This window comes from Doryrhamphus excisus, linkage group LG21, assembly GCF_037039965.1.
Source record: "Doryrhamphus excisus strain RoL-2023G ecotype Guam linkage group LG21, RoL_Dexc_Guam_v1.1, whole genome shotgun sequence".
NCBI lineage: Eukaryota > Metazoa > Chordata > Actinopteri > Syngnathiformes > Syngnathidae > Doryrhamphus > Doryrhamphus excisus.
The window spans coordinates 3617707-3642340 of NC_136377.1; the positions used below are offsets into that span (position 1 = coordinate 3617707).

Sequence of the window (24634 nt, forward strand, 5' to 3'; positions counted from 1 at the left end):
CCACTAGACCACCGTGCCACCCTCCTTTTTGTTTTCCTATAACAGAACTATGGAGCACCATGATCTCAGTGTACATTTTATATAGTTGTTTGTAACCATGCAGGTTTGTGCATCAGATCCAAACAGCCACTGGCGGATGACATCCGGAGTAAATGGAAGAGCCAATGGGAAAATACAAGATGTGTGTTTGTGTGTGTGTGTGTGTGTGTGTGTGTGTGTGTGTGTGTGTGCTTACAGACATCTGGTACTGCTCTTCTCAACAATTGGGTGGGAAAAAAACAAAAAAAAGTGGTGATGAGTAAAGAAACGGTTTCCCTGTTGTGGTTTCACCACAAGTATCTAGTAGTAACGTTACTTAGAGACATTGACATCTAAGACTTGCGTATTTGTAGTGCATCATCTGTCGTTTGACTAAAATGACGTTATATTCTCAAAAATGGTGAACATGTTTATTTGTGGGAGGCAAAGACATGATATTGTAAAAGTTTGTGAATTTAGCATTAGACGATTTTCATGGAGATTAATAAAGTATGTTTATGTATATTGATTTCTACAGTGTAAAGTACAGCAAATCTAGCATTCATCTGACATACATAGACAGACTCCGACAATACGGGTAGCTTTGTTTACACAACTTGATTCGCACTGATTACCGTCAAAACCATCAAATAGGTTTGATAGTGAGTGTGGAAGAAGGACAAAGTAAGAAGCCCGAAAAGTACCACTTCCACATGGAATGGGAGGATAACTTTTTTTCACTACGTCACGTCGGACTGCAGACAAAAACAAGGTAATACAAATCAAAAAGTTATATACATTATATAGAGCTGTGTACATGTTGATTAAGCCACAAATTATTGCACGGTTTATTGCATGGTTAGTGTAACATTGCTGATGCTAAATGAACAGAACACTACATGTAACTTGTCTTTTAATATTTTATGACTAATATTACATTGTTTAAGCTACGAGTGAGTACGAGAATTGTGCGGTTTCATACACGCATTCATCCAACCTTTGTTAATTGTAAAAAAAAAAAAAAATTGAATCATATTAGATTGATGATTGATGATTTTATGTGTGATAAAGAAATAAAAATGAAAGTAAACATTTGGCATTGAAGTAGCTTACTAAACAAAAGAAAATTATGTGTTTGACGTGACGACAAACCCTTGTGATTATACTCTGTGTGTGTGTGTGTGCGTGGCTACTTCTGGAAATCCCCGAGTCGAATCAGTAAAAGTTACTTTGGACTCTAGAAAAGAATATGTTCCACATGTTGTGTAAAAAAGTAAACATGCTGCTTGAATGACCTTTTTATGCTGCTTGTCAAATCCCAAATTCAACAATTTCTACCGCTTTTTCCTCATGAGGGTCGCGGGGGTGCTGGAGCCTATCCCAGCTGTCTTTGGGCGAGAGGCGGGGTACACCCTGGACTGGTCGCCAGCCAATCACAGGGCACATATAGACAAACAACCATTCACACTCACATTCATACCTATGGACAATTTGGAGTCGCCAATTAACCAGTGGCTAATAGTCTAAAGATAAAGATTTCATTTCAAGAAATGCTGCAAATGTTTGACAGACAGTATGAAATCCGTATTCAACCACAAAACAGTAATTCATTCATTCATTCATTTTCTACTGCTTATTCTCACGAGAGTCATGAGGGGGGGGGTGCTGGAGCCTATCCCAGCCGTCTTCGGGCGAGAGGCGGGTTACACCCTGGACTGGTTGCCAGCCAATCACAGGGCACATATAGACAAACAACCATTCACACTCAACCATTCACGCTAATTAACCTAGCATGTTTTTGGAATGTGTGGAAAACCGGAGTACCCGGAGAAAACCCACGCATGCATGGGGAGAACATGCAAACTCCACACAGAGATGGCCGAGGGTGGAATTGAACCCTGGTCTCCTAGCTGTGAGGTCTGCGCGCTAACCACTCGACCGCCATGCAGCCCCTTAAGTCAGTTTGAAAAACAAAAATAAAATCTGCCACTTCCTACTCCACTTCGGCCATGTTGAAGTGTGCGAGAAACCAAACCATTGCCATGACCGTTACCATTAATTAATGATTAGCCCTGATTAGCCCGCCTCTCGCCTTTTGCGTGTGTATTTATGTTGTTTAGGCCAGCTGTTGTTTGCACCCATGAACGCCCAGCGCACAGATGTTCTATTTAGCGAGGTGACTCACTCCCTCACACAACCATCTGACATGAAAGAGATCCCGTTGCATTTATGCAAGAAATAATTGTGGATAAGGTAACAAACGAGTCAGCCACTGCCTGTTCCCGCAAAATAGAAGATATTTAATTAACATGCGTGTGTTTGTTTAGTTTGCATGACATTTGTCTAACGTCTAATTAATCTAACTGCTAAAATTAGCGTGTAGTATATACGGTATGTGCTCATCCTGGATCTATGTCGCTTTTTGCAATGCGGACGGCGAACTGTAACCATGGTGACTCAGCTTGCCTGTAATGAGACCCTGTGACGGCGATCAACAACAACATCATAGACTGTCACAAACGACACCCCCCCCCTTCCATGCGTATTTATTATAAAGTGCTGACTATTTACTAAAAAAATGATGCGTGCGTGCTTATCTAGCTATAGACGAGGATCATTTTTCTATTGGGGAAGCTGTCGCCATGGATACTCGCTGCGTTTGCGACCTTTTCGGCATCAACCGTCCGTGTGAGAAGTGGTTGCTAAGGACTCGGGTTTGTTGCTGTCACCAAAACACACGTTAACCTTTGTCATATTTCAGCAGGGCTTTGCAAATTCAAATGGTGACCGTGGGGCAGATTTTTTTCAGATTAAAATGAACAAAGATTATTAGAGCCCTGTAGACATGACAAAACACGACTATAGTCACATTTATACTTTTTTTTTTATTTACAACATATTGCGCAACTGCAGGGTCTTGAGACACATGCTAACTCGCAAACTAGCGACCTAAACGGTAGCCTTCAAGTTATTTCCTTTAAACTTAAATAGCCAAACCGTACCACTTCCACACGGATAGGGAGGATAACTATTAACAGTTATTTAACCTTTAACATGAACATTAATCAAACGTAATAATTTTTTCTGGGTACATGATACCATACAGCATCCATATCAAACTTGCGCGGGCCGCACTAACATTAAACTTTCATATCAAGGCGGGGGCCTCAAACTAGTGTCCTGCGGGCGACATTTGGCCCGCGGGCCGCATGTTTGAGACCCCTGCTCTAACCCCTTTCGCACTTCCCTTGTCTTTTTGCTGGCTTTTTTTTTTTTTTTGCCGTGTCGCTGTTCTCTGTGAACAGTGCTGAGTGGGGGCGAAATTGACCTGTAAATTTTAGGTGAATGGTCTTTCACCTGTTAGCATATTTACCTACTGATGAGACAGCAACTCTACCACTTGAGCCGTGCCGCCAGATGGTATAAATCAGAAGCCAATCATCAATCATCAGTCATAAACATAATGTTACATCATGAGGCATAACGTTGTGTGCGTTCCCTCAGCAACATGGAATCCCGTCATCAGATCTTTTTACGCATCTGATGTGAAGCGGAGGCATTTTAAGAGAGTGAAGTGCGGAAGCCTTTGAGAAGAGTGATGATGACGTGGGAGTGAGTTTGCATGTGGCGTGACATCAACAAAAAATTGTGAGTCATAAGATTCGTCCTTCATCTCCACAAGATAGAGACACCCTGCTTGAGATATACAGTATATTGCTTCTTCAGTCATATTTTTATTTATAATTAAACTATAGCTTTGGGAAGTCAGGGAAGGATGTTTTGTGTGCTTTAATGCTAAAAACACCAGTGATGGACTAATTCAATTTATGAGAATTTATCAATAATTAGAATATATTTTGATTAAATAAAACCAGGCTATTTCTACATGTGTAAATAGACGTGTTTGCTCTCCAATGCATATCGTTAGCTGTGTGTGTGTGTCACTTAAAAGTAAGTGTTGACAGAAGTATTTGCCCAATTACAACATTTTGTGCACACGCCCAACGGAAAACCAGTAAACCGCGGTGATGATGGTAACGATGATGTACCATCTCCAAATGACACTTCATCGCACTTTCCATGGTTTTTTATAGTAGTTCAAATGCTGCCTCTGTCCACCAGAAGGAGCCAGAGGAGCCCAGCAGGAGGCTGACATCAACGCAGTTCCCCCGGCAGCAATAACCAATGAATGTTTTGCTGGGACGATACAATATTATTGAATTAATTTAAGTCATACTGGTGCTTGTATATTCCTTAGCTCACTTTTGAGTGTTAAGTTGCAGTGTGATGATTTTAGCACTCTGTAAGATAAAACGTATGTTGAAAAATATAGTTTGGTTATTTTGTGCATGATTTACTTGGGGGCCACTGGAGCTCGGGTCTGGGTGAGACTGGGCCGCATCAGGTTTTCCAAAAAATAACAAAAAAACGCATTTATTAAAAACAAAAAAATTAAAAAAACTTCGCTTTGGTTCCAATTTTCTACGAGAAAAGCTCTGATAAAACATTCCACTGTTCTCAAATATCTTACTTTTTATTTTTCTACACAAAATAAGATGAAAAATAAATAAACAAATCAAGAATAAAGAAAATCAATCAATCAGTAATAAATAAAGATAATAAAACGGCAAATAATAAAAACTTAAGAAACCACATATAGTTGGTGGGTAGACAAATTATTTTTTTCAGATTAAAATGAACAAAGCATTATTAGAGCCCTGTAGACATGACAAAACACGACTATAGTCACATTTATACTCTTTTTATTTACAACATATTGCGCAACTGCAGGGTCTTGAGACACATGCTAACTCGCAAACTAGAGAGCTAGCGACCTAAACGGTAGCCTTCAAGTTATTTCCTTTAAACTTAAATAGCCAAAAACTTACCACTTCCACATGGATAGGGAGGATAACTATTAACAGTTATTTAACCTTTAACATGAACATTAATCAAACGTAATAATTTTTTCTGGGTACATGATACCATACAGCATCCATATCAAACTTGCGCGGGCCGCACTGACATTAAACTTTCATATCAAACTAGTGTCGTGCGGGCCACATTTGGCCCGCAGGCCGCGTGTTTGAGACCCCTGTACTAGGGTGTACTGATAATTATCGACCTGATTTCAGTATAAAAATGTGATATCGATCGATATCAGTATTGGGCCGCGTGTTTGAGACCCCTGATGTAGCGCATGGCATAGCTCCGCCTACCTGCATAGACTCATGTGGTGATATCTGTTGGTTTAATTATTTCAGCCCCGTTAACAGCAATAAAAGGTGCATCAATAAAACCAAAAAGCTCCATGAAGATGCCCGGTGGTTCAATGGTACACGGTTCTGCCTTCCGTGTCCTTATGTGTTGCCATTTTATAAATGTAACGGTGATTAAATCCCTGCTAACAACTGAAGAATGAATAAATAAAACCGCAGTGTTCCTCATACGCACTTTGTACAGAGACATCTATGTCTTCTTGATCTGTCCCTTTGCTTGATCAGCTATGACATTGGGAAGACATCCAAAATCAAGGGCTTCATTAAGGGCCTAATTGTTGCACTAATATGGAGCTTGTTTATCTAGGAAGATCAATTAGACGTGTCAATTTGCACTCATTTAAGCCACGGTGTTTAAATGTGCAATCAGCATGCAGCCAGTGACAATGTTCCATTGCCTTCTCCAATTTGAACACAGTTATTATAATGGAGGCGCAACACAATTCAGCCACAGACGGTTCATAGTAAGAATATATCAAATACAAATATTATTATTTTTTTGGGGCATCACAAGATCTGGTGTTACAAAATCTCACAAGATTAAAACGTGACAAAATTTCTCGCTGAGAAAAATTATAAATAAAAATGAAGTTGCTAATTTTGCTGCTTCAATGTATTGCCATGTGTATGCGTGTATTTTTTTTCTGCCTCCTGACATACAGTAGCGTACAGTTTTATACACTTTGTCTTTGTGGGTGGTACACAGGAGTGTAACGTAGAATAAATTATATTGTAAGGACCGATATCAAAAACCGATATGGGCCAACTCTCAATTTCCGATACTGATACGTGTAATATGACATATCTCCTATGGTGGAATGAATACATATGTGTTCTATAAGGCATTTTTTTAAATATCGTTTTTCATGATTGGGAAAAAATCCGATACTGATATCGATCGATATCACATTTTAATACTGAAATCGGGTCGATAATTATCAGTACACCCTAGTACAGGGGTCTCAAACACGCGGCCCGCGGGCCAAATGTGGCCTGCACTACACTATTTTGAGGCCCCCGCCTTGATATGAAAGTTTAATGTTAGTGCGGCCCATGCAAGTTTGATATGGATGCTGTATGGTATCATGTACCCAGAAAAAATTATTACGTTTAAATAACTGTTAATGGTTATCCTCCCTATCCGTGTGGAAGTGGTAAGTTTTTGGCTATTTAAGTTATGGTATCATGTACCCAGAAAAAATTACGATTGATTAATGTTCATGTCAAAGGTTAAATAACTGTTAGTAGTTATCCTCCCTATCTGTGTGGAAGTGGTAAGTTTTTGGCTATTTAAGTTTAAAGAAAATAACTTGAAGGCTACCGTTTAGGTAGCTAGCTCTCTAGTTTGCGAGTTAGCATGTGTCTCAAGACCATGCAGTTGCGCAATATGTTGTAAATAAAAAGAGTATAAATGTGACTATAGTCGTGTTTTGTCATGTCTACAGGGCTCTAATAATGCTTTGTTCATTTTAATCTGAAAAAAATAATTTGTCTACCCACCAACTATATGTGGTTTCTTAAGTTTTTATTATTTGCCGTTTTATTATTATTATTATTATATTTATTTATTACTGATTGATTTTCTTTATTGTCGATTTGTTTATTTATTTACATCTTATTTTGTGTAGAAAAAAAGTAAGATATTTGAGAACAGTGGAATGTTTTATCAGAGCTTTTCTTGTAAAAATTTGGAACCAAAGCGAAGTTTTTTAAATTTTTTTGTTTTTAATAAATGCGTTTTTTTTTTGAAAACCTGATGCGGCCCAGTCTCACCCAGACCCGAACTCCAGTGGCCCCCAAGTAAATTGAGTTTGAGACCCCTGCCCTAGTATTTTGCGATATCATATTTTTTTATTGTACTTTTCTTAAAAATTGTACACCCAATCTTGTGTATCGTCTCGTCAACTGAGGGTCTTGTGACACCCCTTATTGTTATTTTGGACATTTCAATAATTCAATGATTTCAATAATAATTATTTTTCTGATATGTGTAAAGGGCCTATTGAGAAGCTCATGGGCCATAATAATGATTGCGTGCAACGTGCCACTCTGATGCCTCCATGTTTTTAAAATGCTGTACTTATGGTTACAGTATATCCCCTGTAAGATAACATATATGATTACAAGGTAGCTCTAGGGGGCTTTAGAGTAAACGCTGAGAGATGAATACCTGGATACCCTGCAAGTATCCTGATTATGTGACATTATTTTCCTCCCGTTTGTGACCTGGGCTTTAATCACTCTGCACAAAAAGTCCAATATTTTTTGGAGTTGACTTTGGGCAAGAGGTGGGGTACATCCTGGCCTGGTCACGAGGTATTTAAACTTTCTTCTTGAAAAATGTATTCTTTTAAAATGCTGACTTTAGTTCAAAAGTATTGTAATACAGCCGGATGCAAGGATATGTTATCTGCATTGGTTGTTATGACAGGTTAAGGGATGTTTTAAAGCAGCAGTGACAGTAGACGTGAACACAACGTGGACCCAATCAGAACCAAACCAACAGGTTTCTAAAGGTATTTAGACCTGCAGTGGCGGCATGATGATGAGAAAAACACAGACGGAACCATTCACCGCTTATACTATGTTGAAAAAAAAAAAGACTTTGTGATTTACTTCTCTGTCATTTACGCTTCCTGTCTTTTCCTGGCCTTTCAAACGCCACCGTGATATTTTCCATGGCTCTTTGGTGAAGAGTGAAGACCGCAAAGAACGTTCTGCTTTTCCTTTGCCTCTAGTCTTTCCTTGGAGAGACAGCACAGAGGTCTGTATAGTTGTAGAGTGGGCTACTTTGCAATGTTAAATAATCATTCTGTTATTCTTTATTATTATTATTTTATATTTTATTTATTATATTTTATTATTCTTTATTATTATTTTTCCTTTTTTTTCTTCGTGTATGTATCTTGTTGATGCAAATAAAGAAATTACATTGTGATTGATTACAATGACTACAAAAAAATATATGGGCGGCACGGCGGATTAGTGGTTAGCGCACAGACCTCACAGCTAGGAGACTAGGGTTCAATTCCACCCTCCGCCATCTCTGTGTGGAGTTTGCATGTTCTCCCCGTGCATGCGTGGGTTTTCTCCGGGTACTCCGGTTTCCTCCCACATTCCAAAAACATGCTAGGTTAATTAGCGACTCCAAATTGTCCATAGGTACGAATGTGAGTGTGAATGGTTGTTTGTCTATATGTGCCCTGTGATTGGCTGGCCACCGGTCCAGGGTGTACACCGCCTCTCGCCCAAAGACAGCTGGGATAGGCTCCAGCATCCAGCATGAAGACCTTCCAGCATCGGAAGTATCGATATCACAGTATTGAGCCACACATCACTACTGCAGAGTGGAGGAAGTACTGCACGGACAAGCACTTCTATAGTTGGTTGACATTATATGGGTGACGTTTGGCAAGCTGAGTGTATGAAGTATAATTATTTAGTTGTCACCTAGAAGGCAAGGTTGTTAGTATGATGCAGTGCTATACCCTTGTATTGGATGTTGCATATACAGTATATGTTATGTCCTTGGATGTATACAGGAAAGTGAATATGCGGCTGAGAGGCCTATGCATCCAATATCAACCTGTGCCAATGCATGCATGCACTCACACGTCCCTCGCCATGTTTGCCTTTGTTCATTCGGTCCTGGATTAGATATTAGAAGAGTCCACAGTGAAGTGCAGTGCAGGTGTAGGAGGGCGGCATGTGGCAATTAGCCTAATGAAGTGGAGAGCCAAATCACACTCAGTGCTGTGCCGCCTCTGGCGTGAATATTCATATGTTGTTGGCGTTTGTGGCTGCATTAGGAGAGACAAGGCTTGTTGCCGCCTTGCACTGAATACCAATTGTCGCATTTTCGACCTGTCAACTCAGAGATAACAAGCTAACCGGCAACAGTGCTGCCAGGCTTTTTTTTTTTTTTTTTAAATGGAGAGCACAAAGGAAACATCTGTCCTCCCCTCGCCTCCCCTTCCATCCAGCTGCTTTTTGCACTCACATTAAGGTGATGTCGGGCCTCTAACTACTGATTTTTAATGCTGATGACGTTCTTTAACTGAGTCACCAAAGTAACTACGGTCTTGAACCATACACCCCTGACCACCATTATCTGTTCCTTTTTTTTTTTTAAGTAGTCAACTGTTGCTTTTGTGTTCATGCAAACGTTTAGGGCAGGGGTCTCAAACACGCGACCCGCGGGCCAAATGTGGCCCGCAGGACACTAGTTTGAGGCCCCTGCCTTGATATGAAAGTCTAATGTTAGTGCGGCCCGCGCAAGTTTGATATGGATGCTGTATGGTATCATGTACCCAGAAAAAATTATTACATTTGATTAATGTTCATGTTAAAGGTTAAATAACTGTTAATAGTTATCCTCCCTATCCGTGTGGAAGTGGTAAGTTTTTGGCTATTTAAGTTTAAAGGAAATAACTTGAAGGCTACCGTTTAGGTCGCTAGCTCTCTAGTTTGCGAGATAGCATGTGTCTCAAGACCCTGCAGTTGCGCAATATGTTGTAAATAAAAAAAGAGTATAAATGTGACTATAGTCGTGTTTTGTCATGTCTACAGGGCTCTAATAATGCTTTGTTCATTTTAATCTGAAAAAAATAATTTGTCTACCCACCAACTATATGTGGTTTCTTAAGTTTTTATTATTTGCCGTTTCATTGTTATTATATTTATTTATTTATTACTGATTGATTGATTTTCTTTATTCTTGATTTGTTTATTTATTTTTCATCTTATTTTGTGTAGAAAATGAATGAACATGAAACTAATTATTTAAATCATTTAAAGTCGAAAGCATGAATTGACATTTTTACAAGCTCATGACTGAATCATAAGACATTTCCAAAGAGTAGTCATGTAATTTACATCACATAAAAAGGAGATATGCATTCTCAGTCAACAATCAATCCAATTGTCCCCCCCAACCGGGTGGGTTAGCAGTAGGCGTAGAGAGACACTTACTTACCCAGTCAAGGGGAGTCACACATACTTTTATCACACAACACCGCCATCTTGCTGCAAGTGAACGTAGTGAAGCTCCACTCAGTCTGTCTCTTAACGATTGGATCCTTAACCTACACAAACCAAACATCTCCACGTCATTTGAATAATGACTTTTCTTAATGTTGTAAAACAATGTACACTTACCGTGATTGAAAAGTTCTCACCCCAGAAGCAATGCAGGCCTTGAAAAACTTAAATAAAATGCGATGCTGAAAAAAGGTAAATATACATCCACACTGAAACGTTACAAAACATTACACAGTATAATAAGTGATGCTTCTGTATGCTCCAAATACTAAATATCCCCATGGTGTTGTTCTTAAGGGAATGAAAGAGAGCTTGTTTATTGTTGAATTATTTATAACTAGGAGGTGGGTAAGATGCATTAAGGGACACGTGCGCATGCCATGTTTGTGTGATTTACGAGGACTGTAAAAGACCATTAACAGACCACTCGTTGCTTATTATTCCAATCAATACCTATTGTAAAATTAAATGGGTGTGCAACACTTTATGAAAACCAATTATAGTTATTAAGGACTAATTCAGGCAAGTACATATACATATTTTACATGGAAAATGTCAGACATATACAAGTCTTATGATGTACTCTGGTTTTAATATGAGAAAAAATTGTAAACGCATATATTTAAGTAGGTTTGGGTCAAATTAGGGTTGTGTGCCACACATATGAAGAAGCTATGTCGCTTTTCTCAGTCTCTTATTTATTAAACATACATCACGTGTGCATGAGTGTACCCCTTAAAAACCACATTGACACGAACAACACGGGACACATCCAAGTATACAAAAGTGTTGTGGACGCTAAAATAAACATTGATGAAGATCTTTTTGAGAGGCGTGTTTGAAGAAATCAATTGTGCAAAATGGAGTTAGATGCCTTTTGAAAGAAAAGCTTTTGCACAAACTGGATTTTTTTTTTTGTTTGTTTTTGAGAAATGCAAATGAAGTAAATCTCGAGAAGTGCCTCGGACGTCCAGATTGTCTTCCGGGGGTTCAGAGGTCCTGTGAAGTTTCCGCAAGTTCTCGTACTTGCACAGTCCACAGCGTCTCCCACTGGCTCAAATGTTAAGCGTATGCTGTTTCAATTGAGGAAGGTCCCACATTTCATTCTTGTGCACTTCTGGCTCCATGTAGGAAGACAAAAATGGGCAAAACAAAAAAACGCTGCAGATCGTCCCGGTGGAATGTGGAGACAGTTAGCGGATGGTAAAATGAAAACGAACAAAAGAAAATCTTAGTTCCATTATAATGTCCTGTGACTATAAATGGTGTAATTAGGTAATCATGGCACTAATTACACGGCAATCACAGGAAAAAGCGAGGAACTGTTATGTCAAACCTGCGTGAAACGCTGTCTCTAGAAGACAGAGATGAGAGCGAAGACGCCGTAGAGAAGTGCGCATGGGTATGCCACCAGGAGCTGCTGCCCGTCCATGGCCAATGCAGAGATAAAGATCTTTGATGCCGATAAACTGCACCAGCCGATGATGGCCGCCGTCAGGATGATTCCCATCATGCCCCTGAGGAGGACGAGCAAGCCAAGACGGAGTTAGGGGGGGGAAAAAACCCGTGGGTGATCATATCTGATTCTGCAACTGGGCTCTCACTGTAACGAGAGGATGACTCCGAAGCTGGACAGGAGGATCATGGGAAGGAGGCAGTACCCCAGCACGCTGGCCACGCAGCCGAAGGACACGCCAGTCATGCTCATGAGATTGAGCAGGCAGTACATGCCTAGGCAGCCGATTGCGCTGATGCCGTACACGTAGCCAAACTGGATCTTACCGGACTGCGGAGGAAGAGAAAACAAATTAAAGCGTGACAGAGGGCAGACCTTGGTTAGCGGAACTCACGTGTACCATTAAGTCTGACTCTAACCAAAACAACTGAACCAATTTTAAATTAAATTTAATTAATCCATTCCAGAAAGCCATAACACATTTTTTAGTTTTACAATTATAGTTTTATAAGTGATGAATGAACATTTAAGGTTACTTTTACCTTCACTGAAGACAATTCTTAAAACTATTGAATTCAAGAAATAACTAATTTCAAAATAAGTTAAAATCTTTATCAATTGTTACGTATCCACACGCTCCATTACTATACAACGCTGCATTGCACGGCCTCTGCAGGCGTGGGCTTGGTTCCACTTTTGCAGGAAGTGTTAACAGCCTTACACTAAGCTCTTTGCTATAAGCAGCTCCACAAACTGAAGACAGACATTGTTACCAATTGCAATCTGGGGCATGGTGGTCAACAGGTCCATTTAAAACAAAAATAACATTACCTATGCATACTCTAATTCTTATGTGCACCAAAATATAAGTACCATCTATCCAAAATCAAATCAAGTGTACAAGTGTATCTTTTTTTTGTTGAAAGTTTTGATGTTCTGTCGACTAGATGGTATGAAAAAATGTTTTAAGTTCATACAAGAAGAGTAAGTTTCCGGAGCAAACTAAAAAAAAATAATCTAAGAGGCTGATAACAGTGTTATGTTGCATTGCCTGTAAAAAGTTGTAATTTTCACACCTTGTCTTGTCAAAATCTGTATTGCATAAACTTTTTTTTTTTCCTGCACTTGCTTTGCTTTCTTACTGTGCAGGTAGAACACACAGCTACATGGAAATAAAATCCACACTGCCCCCATTGCTTAAAAAAGGCATGGCTTATTTAAAATCGCCTTGTTGATATGAATGATAGAAATCTGACGGTTGATTTACCAAAAGGAGTGTTGCACCAAAGGCCAAACAAAAGACCATCGGGCCAGCTAAGTCCGTCTCGTTCATGATGCTGCCGTCTGCTGCCTTGAGAGGATGCAGGACCGTCAATGTTTTCTGCCAGATGTGGTCAAAGTTGATGCCTAATTCTAAAACACAGAAAAAACAAATCATGTAAGAACTGCTCCTGAACGCAATTGAGGCTCTTTGGCTCGAAATACCTTCCAGTAGCGGCGGCTCATCATCAAAGCTGCTACTATACATGGACTGTGATGAGGACGGGGTGTAGGTGTGTGTGGGCTGGAAGATCTGTCCTGTGTATGGCTGCTGGGGCTGCATCATTCCTGGGGAGGGGTAGCCCATTTGCTGGGAATAGTCATACTGGCTATATTGCCTGTGGAGCAAACATCATTGAAACGGGTAGGACTTAACAGCGGGACAATTAATTAGTAATTAGTGACTTTTGTCACATACTTGTTATAAGGGTTTTCATTACTGTATCCATAGCCAGCCTGGTTTTGGTCATCGACACTGTAACTGGACTGGTAGAAGTCTGTGTTGAGGTTGTCAAACCCCGACATCTCTCACTGTCAAATAGGATGGGGCAGAGTAGCACATTTTTAACACAAGTAGTTTCTCTCTTTTTAATCGCATATTACCACAAATACGGCTCATGCACGCAATAACACATCCGACATTAACTCATTCGAAAATCATCAAAAATATAGCTTTTAAAAATGGCTGACATTAAATGAGTTAAGGGAATTTGTAGTAACTGTTATTTCGAATTCTTCCTAAGGCTGTGAGTTTAAATTAATCGCATTGTATTTGAAACTAGCCAAGATAAAATCTAGCTCATTTTGGACGTGTATACTTTTAATAGTAGGCATAAAGATAAAGTCAAATGTAGTTTCAAAACGCCCAGCTCTGAGTCACATATGCTAACTGTATTATAGCTATTATTTTCCTACTGTTAACTGGACACAACTGCTGTTGTCTCGTGTATTATCCGCATTGGTCTATAAACTAGCGTACCAGCTCTGAGACATTCACTCGGTTTCAACTAATTCCAAACTAGAACATAAAAAAAACAGACATGTTTATCCTTGTGTAGCTCGCGTACCGTTAACTTAGCTAGCTAGCAGTTGGCTAGCTTAAGCGCGCTGCAAGTTAAAGAGAAACTTCCGGTACTTCCGCCGCTAAACGTCATGTCACCTTTCGCTTTCAGTTTAAGCAACTCGTTAAAAAGCATACGACTGTGAAGAAACATCAAAAATACCTACCTCTGATGTTTGACAACCGTAGCTAGGAAGCTGCCAACTCAGAAACTGCTGCTACGTGTCAGGAGAGAAAGAACTCCCAACCGGAAGTGACGCTTTTAGACCGGAAGTATGTTTTGTGAAATCCGTTAGCGACCTCTAGAGGCAAAAGGTGATGTTACACTACATTCAGACATTCTGAATATCTTTTATAACCAGCGAGCTGTACAGTAGATTAGATTAGATTAAACTTTATTGTTATTGCTCATGTCACTGGTACAGGGCAACAAAATGCAGTTAGCATCCAACCAGAAGAGTACCTTAGTAGTAAGTAAATGTAGAAAAATGGACAGATTTATGTACAAACTATAACAGGCTATGACTATAATACAGTGAGGATATGTACAGTTATATAAATGATTATAATATGGCTATTGCAGATTATAAACAGTATGCACAGTATGGATGTGGCAATATATAATAACAGTAATATGTACAGTATTGCAATGAAGTGACTAGAGTATGGCTATTGCAGATATTATAAATTATAAACAGTATGATCTATGAATGCAACAGTAGGCACTAGAATTAGTGTAAAATATATAAAATTAAGAAAAAATATGAAAAAATTAACACTATACTGTGTATACAATTGACAAATTAATTCTTTATTAGTTTGATCTTGAGTTTGATCTCAAGCCTTGTACTATTATACACCTACAAAATTGCATGAGATGAGCTTTTGGCGTCTTTTGGCATTTTTTAACCTGTTTTTTGGTTAAAGTGACCAAACCCATATGATGACCTCATAGCATAAAGGTTAATCACTCTGCGAAAGGAGACCATCACCCTTCTATTTCTTCCTACAATACAGTAAATGCGGCCTGAAGGGAGCAATAACATTTGACTCCTTTGCCCCATTACCTGACTTAAGCCAAAAAAGGGGGACAAAAGAACATTTACCCACTATTACAGTTGTATTCCTCTCATCTTTGGTCACGCTTTTAATCATCTCCACACTCGAGGAGTGCGCCTTATGTATTCTTAATACTCTTAATAACCAAAAAAAAAAAAAAATGAAAGTACTGCAGAGGGTAATTGAATTTTGGGCCTTGTATTGTCATAATTGCCTTCTTTTGCAGCAGCGTTGCTGTAATCCTGCTGTCGCCGCCTGACCGGATGAGTGGATTTAAATATAAAATTTCTTTTATTGCAGCTCACCATATACCCTCAATTAAAATTTCTCTCCCCGCCTAGCTCAGATCAAATGAAGAGAAAAAAAAAAAGCAAAAAGGATCAAACAGTTTTACTTAAGTGGAGACCAATGTGCTCATATTCCTTGAGTACATTTATACGGTTACATCCTTTTTAATTCCTCTAATTACATTCCCAGTCACCCTCTGATAGGACTGCTGCATGGATCATATGTTGGTAAGTACGTGGTAGTGACTAGGCCTTATCTCACCGGGAACCCAACTAAAATAATTTGGCCCGAAATTAAAAACTTTCTTGCCAAATATAATCCTCATTGAGCTGCAATAATTACAATAAACACACTGGGGATATGAGCTTGTTAATGAATGCATCACAGCACATCATAGAAATCCCCAGCATCACAGTCATTTAGCATTTTAGCTCCCGTCCTGACCCATGAATGGCAACTGCAGAGAGGATCCTGTAGCTGGATCGAAAACTTATAATTCAGTAATAAAGATCACTTTTATTGCAAATGGTGATATAAAATCGGAGGAAAATGCCAACGTCAGGCTAGTAGAAGGGTTTGGATGTGGAGAAGCGAACCATGTGTCAAAAATCCTGGATTTTCACCATTCACTAATGGGTCTGGGACAGAACCCCCGAGTGTATTTATATTTATATTTATATTTATATTTATATTTATATTTATATTTATATTTATAACCCTCATGAGGAAAAGCGGTAGAAAATAAATGAATGAATGAATTTATATTTATATTTATATTTATAACCCTCATGAGGAAAAGCGGTAGAAAATAAATGAATTTATATTTATATTTATATTTATATTTATAACCCTCATGAGGAAAAGCGGTAGAAAATGAATGAATGAATTTATATTTATATTTATATTTATATTTATATTTATATTTATATTTATATTTATATTTATATTTATAACCCTCATGAGGAAAAGCGGTAGAAAATAAATGAATTTATATTTATATTTATATTTATATTTATAACCCTCATGAGGAAAAGCGGTAGAAAATGAATGAATGAATTTATATTTATATTTATATTTATATTTATATTTATATTTATATTTATATTTATAACCCTCATGAGGAAAAGTGGTAGAAAATGAATGAATTTATATTTATATTTATATTTATATTTATATTTATATTTATATTTATATTTATATTTATATTTATATTTATATTTATATTTATATTTATATTTATATTTATTAATGTGTAAAAATATATAATTTTGTCATTCTTATGTCTCGAATGAGACACACAATAAAAAAAGGATGTATTAAATTCGGTACTGCACAGTGGTTGAGTGGTTACAATGTTGGCCACGCAGTCCCAATATTGGTTATTAAATGAGCACATAGCAATCCCAAAGTACCATATTAATATGCCCCCTAGTGGCTGTGATTTTAATAACCGGCCAAAGTGCTTCTTAACTATCAACCATATAAGGAAGTCGCTCTGTGACATCACAAATGGGCAGTTTTACCACGCCTTTTGAAACACAGCGTTTTGAGCCATCCGAAACTTCTTTCAGGGCTCACTTCCAAATGCGCAAGGCTCATTATCTGAAATTTTGGCATGGTTTAACACGAGAATACAACATTTGAAGTACATTTATAGGTCAGAAAAAGGGAAAACGCATAATAGGTGCCCCATAACGGTGACACAAGGTTGTTTCTGGAAACATTGGAACAAATGCCTGTATTTATCATTACCATTTTTTTTTTCTAATGTACTTTTGATCGGGACCCGCGTGTCTGCAATGAAGTTTCTATCCATACCAATAAAGAGTATCAATAAAATAAACATGTTTTTTTGAATGAATGAATTTTGTCGTTTCTCTATCGACGCAAGAAAATCAGCTTGTTTGCTCTTTTGACTCGCATTAGTTTCAGCTCAGCGGTTTAATGTCGGACTCATTTGTTATCGGAGATGACGCGAAGGAAAGTCGATGATCGTTCCGTATTATGTTGGCATCTCGGGAGTTGGCTTTCTATAATGTAGGATCAACATCTTTAAATTACAATCCATGCCATCTTCTTTGCCTTATTTGACGCAAGGATCAATTTGGATCGATTCTGGCATCAACAGTCATTCCACGGTCAATTTGCTTGCGTATAGAAGTGCTAATAAGCATTTTTTTTTATTGCAACGTCTGCCCCAGCAAACATTCTCAAAAGGCTTCAGTGATTTTTTTTTAATGTATACTTAATCAATCCATCCATCCATTCATCTTCTTCCGCTTATCTGAGGTCGGATTGTGTCAGCAGCCGGAGCAGAGAAGCCCAGACGTCCCGGCTACTTAAGAATTGGGGATCTTCAGGGATCTCCACAGCAAATCAATCTCCTCCATCTGTCTCTATCACACCAACTACCCTCATGTTCTCCTTCACTACATCCACAAACCTCCTCTTTGGTCTCCTACCTGGAAGCTCTAAACGCAGCATTCTTCTACCAATATATTCACTATCTCTCCTCTGGAATTGTCCCAACCATCTCAGTCTGGCCACTCCAAGGCCTCTAACATGTAATGTCCCTCTGATGGACTCCTTCCTGATCCTATCCATCCTGGTCACTCCCAATGAGAGCCTCAGCATCCTCATCTCTGCTACCTCCAGTTCTGCTTCCTGTCTTTTTCTCAGCGGCACCAGAGGTTCAGTTCCACCCTCGGCCATCTCTGTGTGGAGTTTTCATGTTTGCATGTTCTCCCCGTGCATGCGTGGGTTTTCTCCGGGTACTCCGGTTTCCTCCCACATTCCAAAAATTCCTTAATTCATTCATTTTCTACCGCTTTTCCTCACAAGGGTCGCGGGGGGTGCTGGAGCCTATCCCAGCTGTCTTCGGGCGTAAGGCGGGGTACACCCTGGACTGGTCGCCAGCCAATCACAGGGCACATATAGACAAACAACCATTCACACTCACATTCATACCTATGGACAATTTGGAGTCGCTAATTAACCTAGCATGTTTTTGGAATGTGGGAGGAAACTGGAGTACCCGGAGAAAACCCACGCATGCACGGGGAGAACATGCAAACTCCACACAGAGATGCCCGAGGGTGGGATTGAACCCTGGTCTCCTAGCTGCGCGCTAACCCCTAGACCACCGTGCCGCCCCCATTCCAAAAATATGCTAGGTTAATTAGCGACTCCAAATTGTCCATAGGTATGAATGTGAGTGTGAATGGTTGTTTGTCTATATGTGCCCTGTGATTGGCTGGCCACCAGTCCAGGGTGTACCCCGCCTCTCGCCTGAAGACAGCTGGGATAGGCTCCAGCACCCCCCGCGACCCTCGTGAGGAAAAAGCGGTAGAAAATGAATGAATGCTCTGATGTCAGTGGTACTACAGGTTGAGTTCTACGCTACTGTAAAATAACCACAAGAACAAAACATATTGTCATCTGCTTTACTGTGTCAACCAAGTTTTTTTTCTTATTTGTGTTTGAACCCGCACTATCTATTTTCCGGCTCATGGTGTCTTTATGAGAATGAATGAATGTCAACTCCTTTGAGATCAGACTTTGACCTTGTTACCTTCCCTTCACAAGGCGGCAGCGCAAAAAAAAGTGACAGACCCATTTTACTTAGACTGTGCGGAGGCGGGCGCAGCAACGGCGGATTATTAAAGTTGTCATCAAAGCAGATATAAATTCCTTCTTTTATGGCAGCCATGAATAAGGACACTTCCTTGACGCCAAGCGCCGAAAGGGAGTGTGAATTTTCATTTCCAACATGGTTTATTTCTCATCATTGAGAGATTTGTTGGTGATAAAGTAAAAAAAAAGGACATTTAAACACACAAAACATCTTTAGAGGCAGGACAGTGTGTGCATGGAAGCCTTATAAAAGTCAGTCTTCTTTGTGATGAGATTATGGATGACAGGGGGGCGAGGGAGACCTAGTGCACGTTTAATTATGTACCTTCAAAATGCATCACGTCAAACTGGCTACATGTTCGCTTTTCTTCTCCTTCACACCCACAGAAACGATTTTCGGTCACTGTGAGGAGCTTGTATCAATGAAGGCAACATAAAAAAAAACAGAATTAAGTATTACTTTAAGAAGAAGTCATATAATTATTACAGTAAAGTTGTAATGATGTAATGATATTTGGAGAATAATGTCAGAATTTGATCAGAAAAAGCATACCTGTAACCCTAGTTAGGAAAAGCGGCATAAAAAATGGATGAAAAAAAATGAGTCAAACATGCAAGAGTGACGCCTATGCGATGTGTCGATTAATATCGCTTCTGTTTTGGAACCGTTTAGCTGAAGAAAACTGACGTTCATCCACGCCTCTATCTGCCGTGAGGAATTATCCAATATCACTTTTTATAATTAACATTGATTAATCATCATTTGCAAATATTATGTCAATAGCCATGAATATATGGACCCAAATATTCCAATTGCATTTGGTTTATTTGCTCAAACGGAAAGAATTGAACAGGGATGGAATATTCCTTTAACCAATCCGATTGAGGTATCAGTCCCCGATCGGAGGGGTTTGGAGATAAGCTGGTTCCACTGTATCTTCTTGAAAAAAAATGTTCAACCAGATCGCCAGCTGTATTTTGGATCCAAATGTAATCTTAGTATGGGTATGATTTGTCAAGTCTACTGATCTACTTATGTGGTATTTAATGGTGTTATTCAGGAGTACCAGTAATGGTCGTTATGTCGAGCTCCAGCTATGTGCCTTTCCGCTGTGTTCCCAAACGGCCTTTCCCCATCGGTACAATGGAGAGAGGCTGCTAAGCAACATCTCATCTGCTCGCTGTGCCAAATCAACAATGTCAACAAACCCTTCAGGCTGCCACAACTCCGACGAGAAAAGAAAGTCACCTGTTTTCTTTGTGAACTAACACTGACATGTGATCAGTGATCTAAATGTACTTTGTTGTGGAAATGAAAAAAAAAAAAAAACCTCAGTCATCTCCTTTGTATTAAACCCCAAACATGCAAACACGCTGAAAATTAAAACAATAAAAAGCGTCTTGAAATGCAGCTCACACAGCAGCGCTGCCTTCACTTTTAATGCGTTTCCATTTTAAAAGCATCCAGAGGCGCCATTAAACTCAGCACATATACAACCGCCACTTTTACTGAGGGGGGTGGGGTTATATACTATTTAATATGGGAATCATTCAGCACGGATCAGAAAAGCACTGTCTCATCTACATCTCCATTTTTTTTCCATCTTCAACAAATGAACACTTGTTCCTCCCCAGTGTGAATCTGTCAGATTCCACCAACACCCACTGACTTGCCTGGCCAACTGCTTCCTCAGGCCCACATGGTGCAGAATGAATCAAGCAGCGCCAGCGACTGAGTGACGAGTGTGCAAATGGACTTATTCCCATGATAAAACAAGCGTACCAAGAGTATGAGAAACTATGTTATTCCCATCACTTTTTTTTTTTTTGCTATGGAAGAGGCAAAGGAGTCTGGAAATGGAATGTTGCAAACTACTGTAATAAACCTGTCAATCCAAGCTGATCATTCATACTTAGGAGGTCTAACTTTTCTTAGCAAGCACACACACACACAGTACAGTTGGCCACATAAACCACATATAGTTGGTGGGTAGACAAATTATTTTTTTCAGATTAAAATGAACAAAGCATTATTAGAGCCCTGTAGACATGACAAAACACGACTATAGTCACATTTATACTCTTTTTATTTACAACATATTGCGCAACTGCAGGGTCTTGAGACACATGCTAACTCGCAAACTAGAGAGCTAACGACCTAAACGGTAGCCTTCAAGTTATTTCCTTTAAACTTAAATAGCCAAAAACTTACCACTTCCACACGGATAGGGAGGATAACTATTAACAGTTATTTAACCTTTAACATGAACATTAATCAAACGTAATAATTGTTTCTGGGTACATGATACCATACAGCATCCATATCAAACTTGCGCGGGCCGCACTAACAAAGCATTATTAGAGCCCTGTAGACATGACAAAACACGACTATAGTCACATTTATACTCTTTTTATTTACAACATATTGCGCAACTGCAGGGTCTTGAGACACATGCTAACTTGCAAACTAGAGAGCTAGCGACCTAAACGGTAGCCATCAAGTTATTTCCTTTAAACTTAAATAGCCAAAAACTTACCACTTCCACACGGATAGGGAGGATAACTATTAAGAGTTATTTAACATGAACATTAATCAAATGTAATAATTTTTTCTGGGTACATGATACCATACAGCATCCATATCAAACTTGCGCGGGCCGCACTAACAAAGCATTATTAGAGCCCTGTAGACATGACAAAACACGACTATAGTCACATTTATACTTTTTTTTAATTTACAACAAATTGCGTAACTGCAGGGTCTTGAGACACATGCTAACTTGCAAACTAGAGAGCTAGCGACCTAAACGGTAGCCTTCAAGTTATTTCCTTTAAACTTAAATAGCCAAAAACTTACCACTTCCACACGGATAGGGAGGATAACTATTAAGAGTTATTTAACATGAACATTAATCAAATGTAATAATTTTTTCTGGGTACATGATACCATACAGCATCCATATCAAACTTGCGCGGGCCGCACCAACAAAGCATTATTAGAGCCCTGTAGACATGACACAACACGACTATAGTCACATTTATACTTTTTTTTAATTTACAACAAATTGCGTAACTGCAGGGTCTTGAGACAAATGCTAACTCGCAAACTAGAGAGCTAGTAGCCATCAAGTTATTTCCTTTAAACTTAAATAGCCAAAAACTTACCACTTCCACACAGATAGGGAGGATAACTATTAACAGTTATGATATAATATAATAGTAGGCGGCACGGCGGACGAGTGGTTAGTGCGCAGACCTTACTTAACTTAACTTAAATAGCCAAAAACGTACCACTTCCACATGGATATGGAACATGGAACATTAATAAAACGTAATAATTTTTTCTAGGTACATGATACCATACAGCATCCATATCAAACTTGCGCGGGCCGCACTAACATTAAACTTTCATATCAAGGCGGGGGCCTCAAACTAGTGTCCTGCGGGCCACATTTGGCCCGCGGGCCGTGTGTTTGAGACCCCTGCTTTAAAGGCTCTTGTTGGCTTTCTATTTATCATGGCACAAGGACCCCCCCCACCCCCCTTAAAGGGGCTCGATCAAAACAGTACACACACACAGTACAGTTGACCTTACATATGGTTATCATTTTCCAAATCCAGAACTGAATCTTTAAATTCCTAAATGTGACTAACATCTAACTTTAATAATGATTTAGAGCGCATGAGAACATCATCGAAAGGGGGGCAATGTAGTTCTCTTTGGTATTGCAACATCAACAAAGTAAGGAACAAACTGCTCCGCCAGCACCAGCCGTGCTGATAACTTCATTGTAAACAAATAAGTATGTGTACTTTCAACCCCGACTGCTGAGTAACAACATTCCAAAGCACAATAAAAACTGCTGGATGATACTTCAAATGCAGCTACCGCCCGTCTTGTGAAGTTGATTGAAGGAGGTTTTCTGCAGCCTTAACTGCTAATCCTAGTGGGTACTGGTTTTTGTACACATGGTGTGCAGTCGTCCCTCTCCACTTGACAGTTCTTTGAGAATTAATCAAACGAATCAGCACGGTTTCAAGAGAAAATGTCTAACTTCTACAGTGAAAAAATGTTGCATTATGTGCATATGCGGGCGGAGGGGTAATCGAACGCGAAAGCGAAGTCTGAACATCTGAAGGACTGAGGCCTCCAGCCTTGTGGCAGATAACCATAGCAAGTCTAATGTCTATCATAGCACAATGTATATCAGTGCATAACATAGTCTAATCAAAAATGGAATAATGGGGCTCCACGGTGGTTAAGAGACCCAAGTTCAATTCCACTCTCGGAGTTTGCATGTTCTCCCCGTGCGTGGGTTTTCTCCGGGTACTCCGGTTTCCCCCCACATTCCAAAAACATGCTAGGTTAATTAGCGACTCCAAATTGTCCATAGGTATGAATGTGAGTGTGAATGGTTGTTTGTCTATATGTGCCCTGTGATTGGCTGGCCACCAGTCCAGGGTGTACCCGGCCTCTCGCCCGAAGACAGCTGGGATAGACTCCAGCACCCCCCGCGACCCTTGTGAGGAAAAGCGGTAGAAAATGAATGAATGTACAATAATATAAAGTACATGGAAATATAGAAATAATGCAAATAAATGCAAAGTTTGTATAGTATTGAATCTCATTACACGAACATGTGCACACATGTGCAAAAAATATAATAATTATATGATATAATATAATAGTAGGCGGCATGGCGGACGAGTGGTTAGTGCGCAGATCCTTACTTAACTTAAATAGCCAAAAACGTACCACTTCCACACGGATAGGGAGGACAACTATTAACAGTTATTTAACCTTTAACATGAACATTAATCAAACGTAATAATTTTTTCTGAGTACATGATACCATACAGCATCCATATCAAACTTGCGCGAGCTGCACTAACATTAAACTTTCATATCAAGGCGGGGGCCTCAAACTAGTGTCCTGCGGGCCACATTTGGCCCACGGGCCGTGTGTTTGAGACCCCTGCTTTAAAAGCTCTTGTAGGCTTTCTACAGCGACTACCCCCTCCCCTTAAAAAGCTCGATCAAAATGGACACAACAGTGGACCTAATCTACAGCAAGCAGAGTCGTGTATATAGCATGAAAGCCAAAAGGACGATAACATCAGCAATTGTGTGACTGCTTGGAGACAAAAATGGACGCCAATGCTGATGTAAACAAAGCGGACACCATGGGAAAATATGTCATGGCATTGCTGTAAAGCTCTTGCTGTACAGTGGAAATCTACAGTCATGGCTAACATTTTTGAGAATGACACAAATTAGTTCCTCTTTGTCATGAAAATGAAGATTTCCACTGCATTTCAGCCCTGCCACAAAAGGACCAGCTGGCATCACGTCAGTGATTCTCTGTATATATACTATATATATATATACTATGAAGTGGTTAACTTATTTTTACACTGTTAATAATGATTATTTGACTTAAATGGTAGGTATTTTTACAAACTTTTTTAATATGATAGTAT

General features: G+C 39.3%; 1 protein-coding gene across 2 annotated transcripts; it reads right to left on the reverse strand.

Annotated features, from left to right (window-relative positions):
* Nucleotides 1-10980: 10980 nt before the first annotated feature.
* yipf5 (Yip1 domain family, member 5) lies at nucleotides 10981-14494 on the reverse strand. Of its 2 annotated transcripts, XM_078787750.1 has the most exons (7): nucleotides 14341-14494; nucleotides 13532-13644; nucleotides 13279-13451; nucleotides 13061-13206; nucleotides 11942-12123; nucleotides 11674-11854; nucleotides 10983-11498 (listed from the first exon to the last, which is right to left on the reverse strand). In XM_078787750.1, exons 2-6 carry the CDS (start codon nucleotides 13636-13638, stop codon nucleotides 11692-11694), a joined length of 771 nt encoding a protein of 256 aa, XP_078643876.1. In that variant the 5' UTR covers nucleotides 13639-13644; nucleotides 14341-14494; the 3' UTR covers nucleotides 10983-11498; nucleotides 11674-11691. The 2 variants fall into 2 exon arrangements, with proteins under 2 accessions (XP_057943013.1, XP_078643876.1); XM_058087030.2 differs by having other exon boundaries at nucleotides 10981-11854.
* Nucleotides 14495-24634: the final 10140 nt, after the last annotated feature.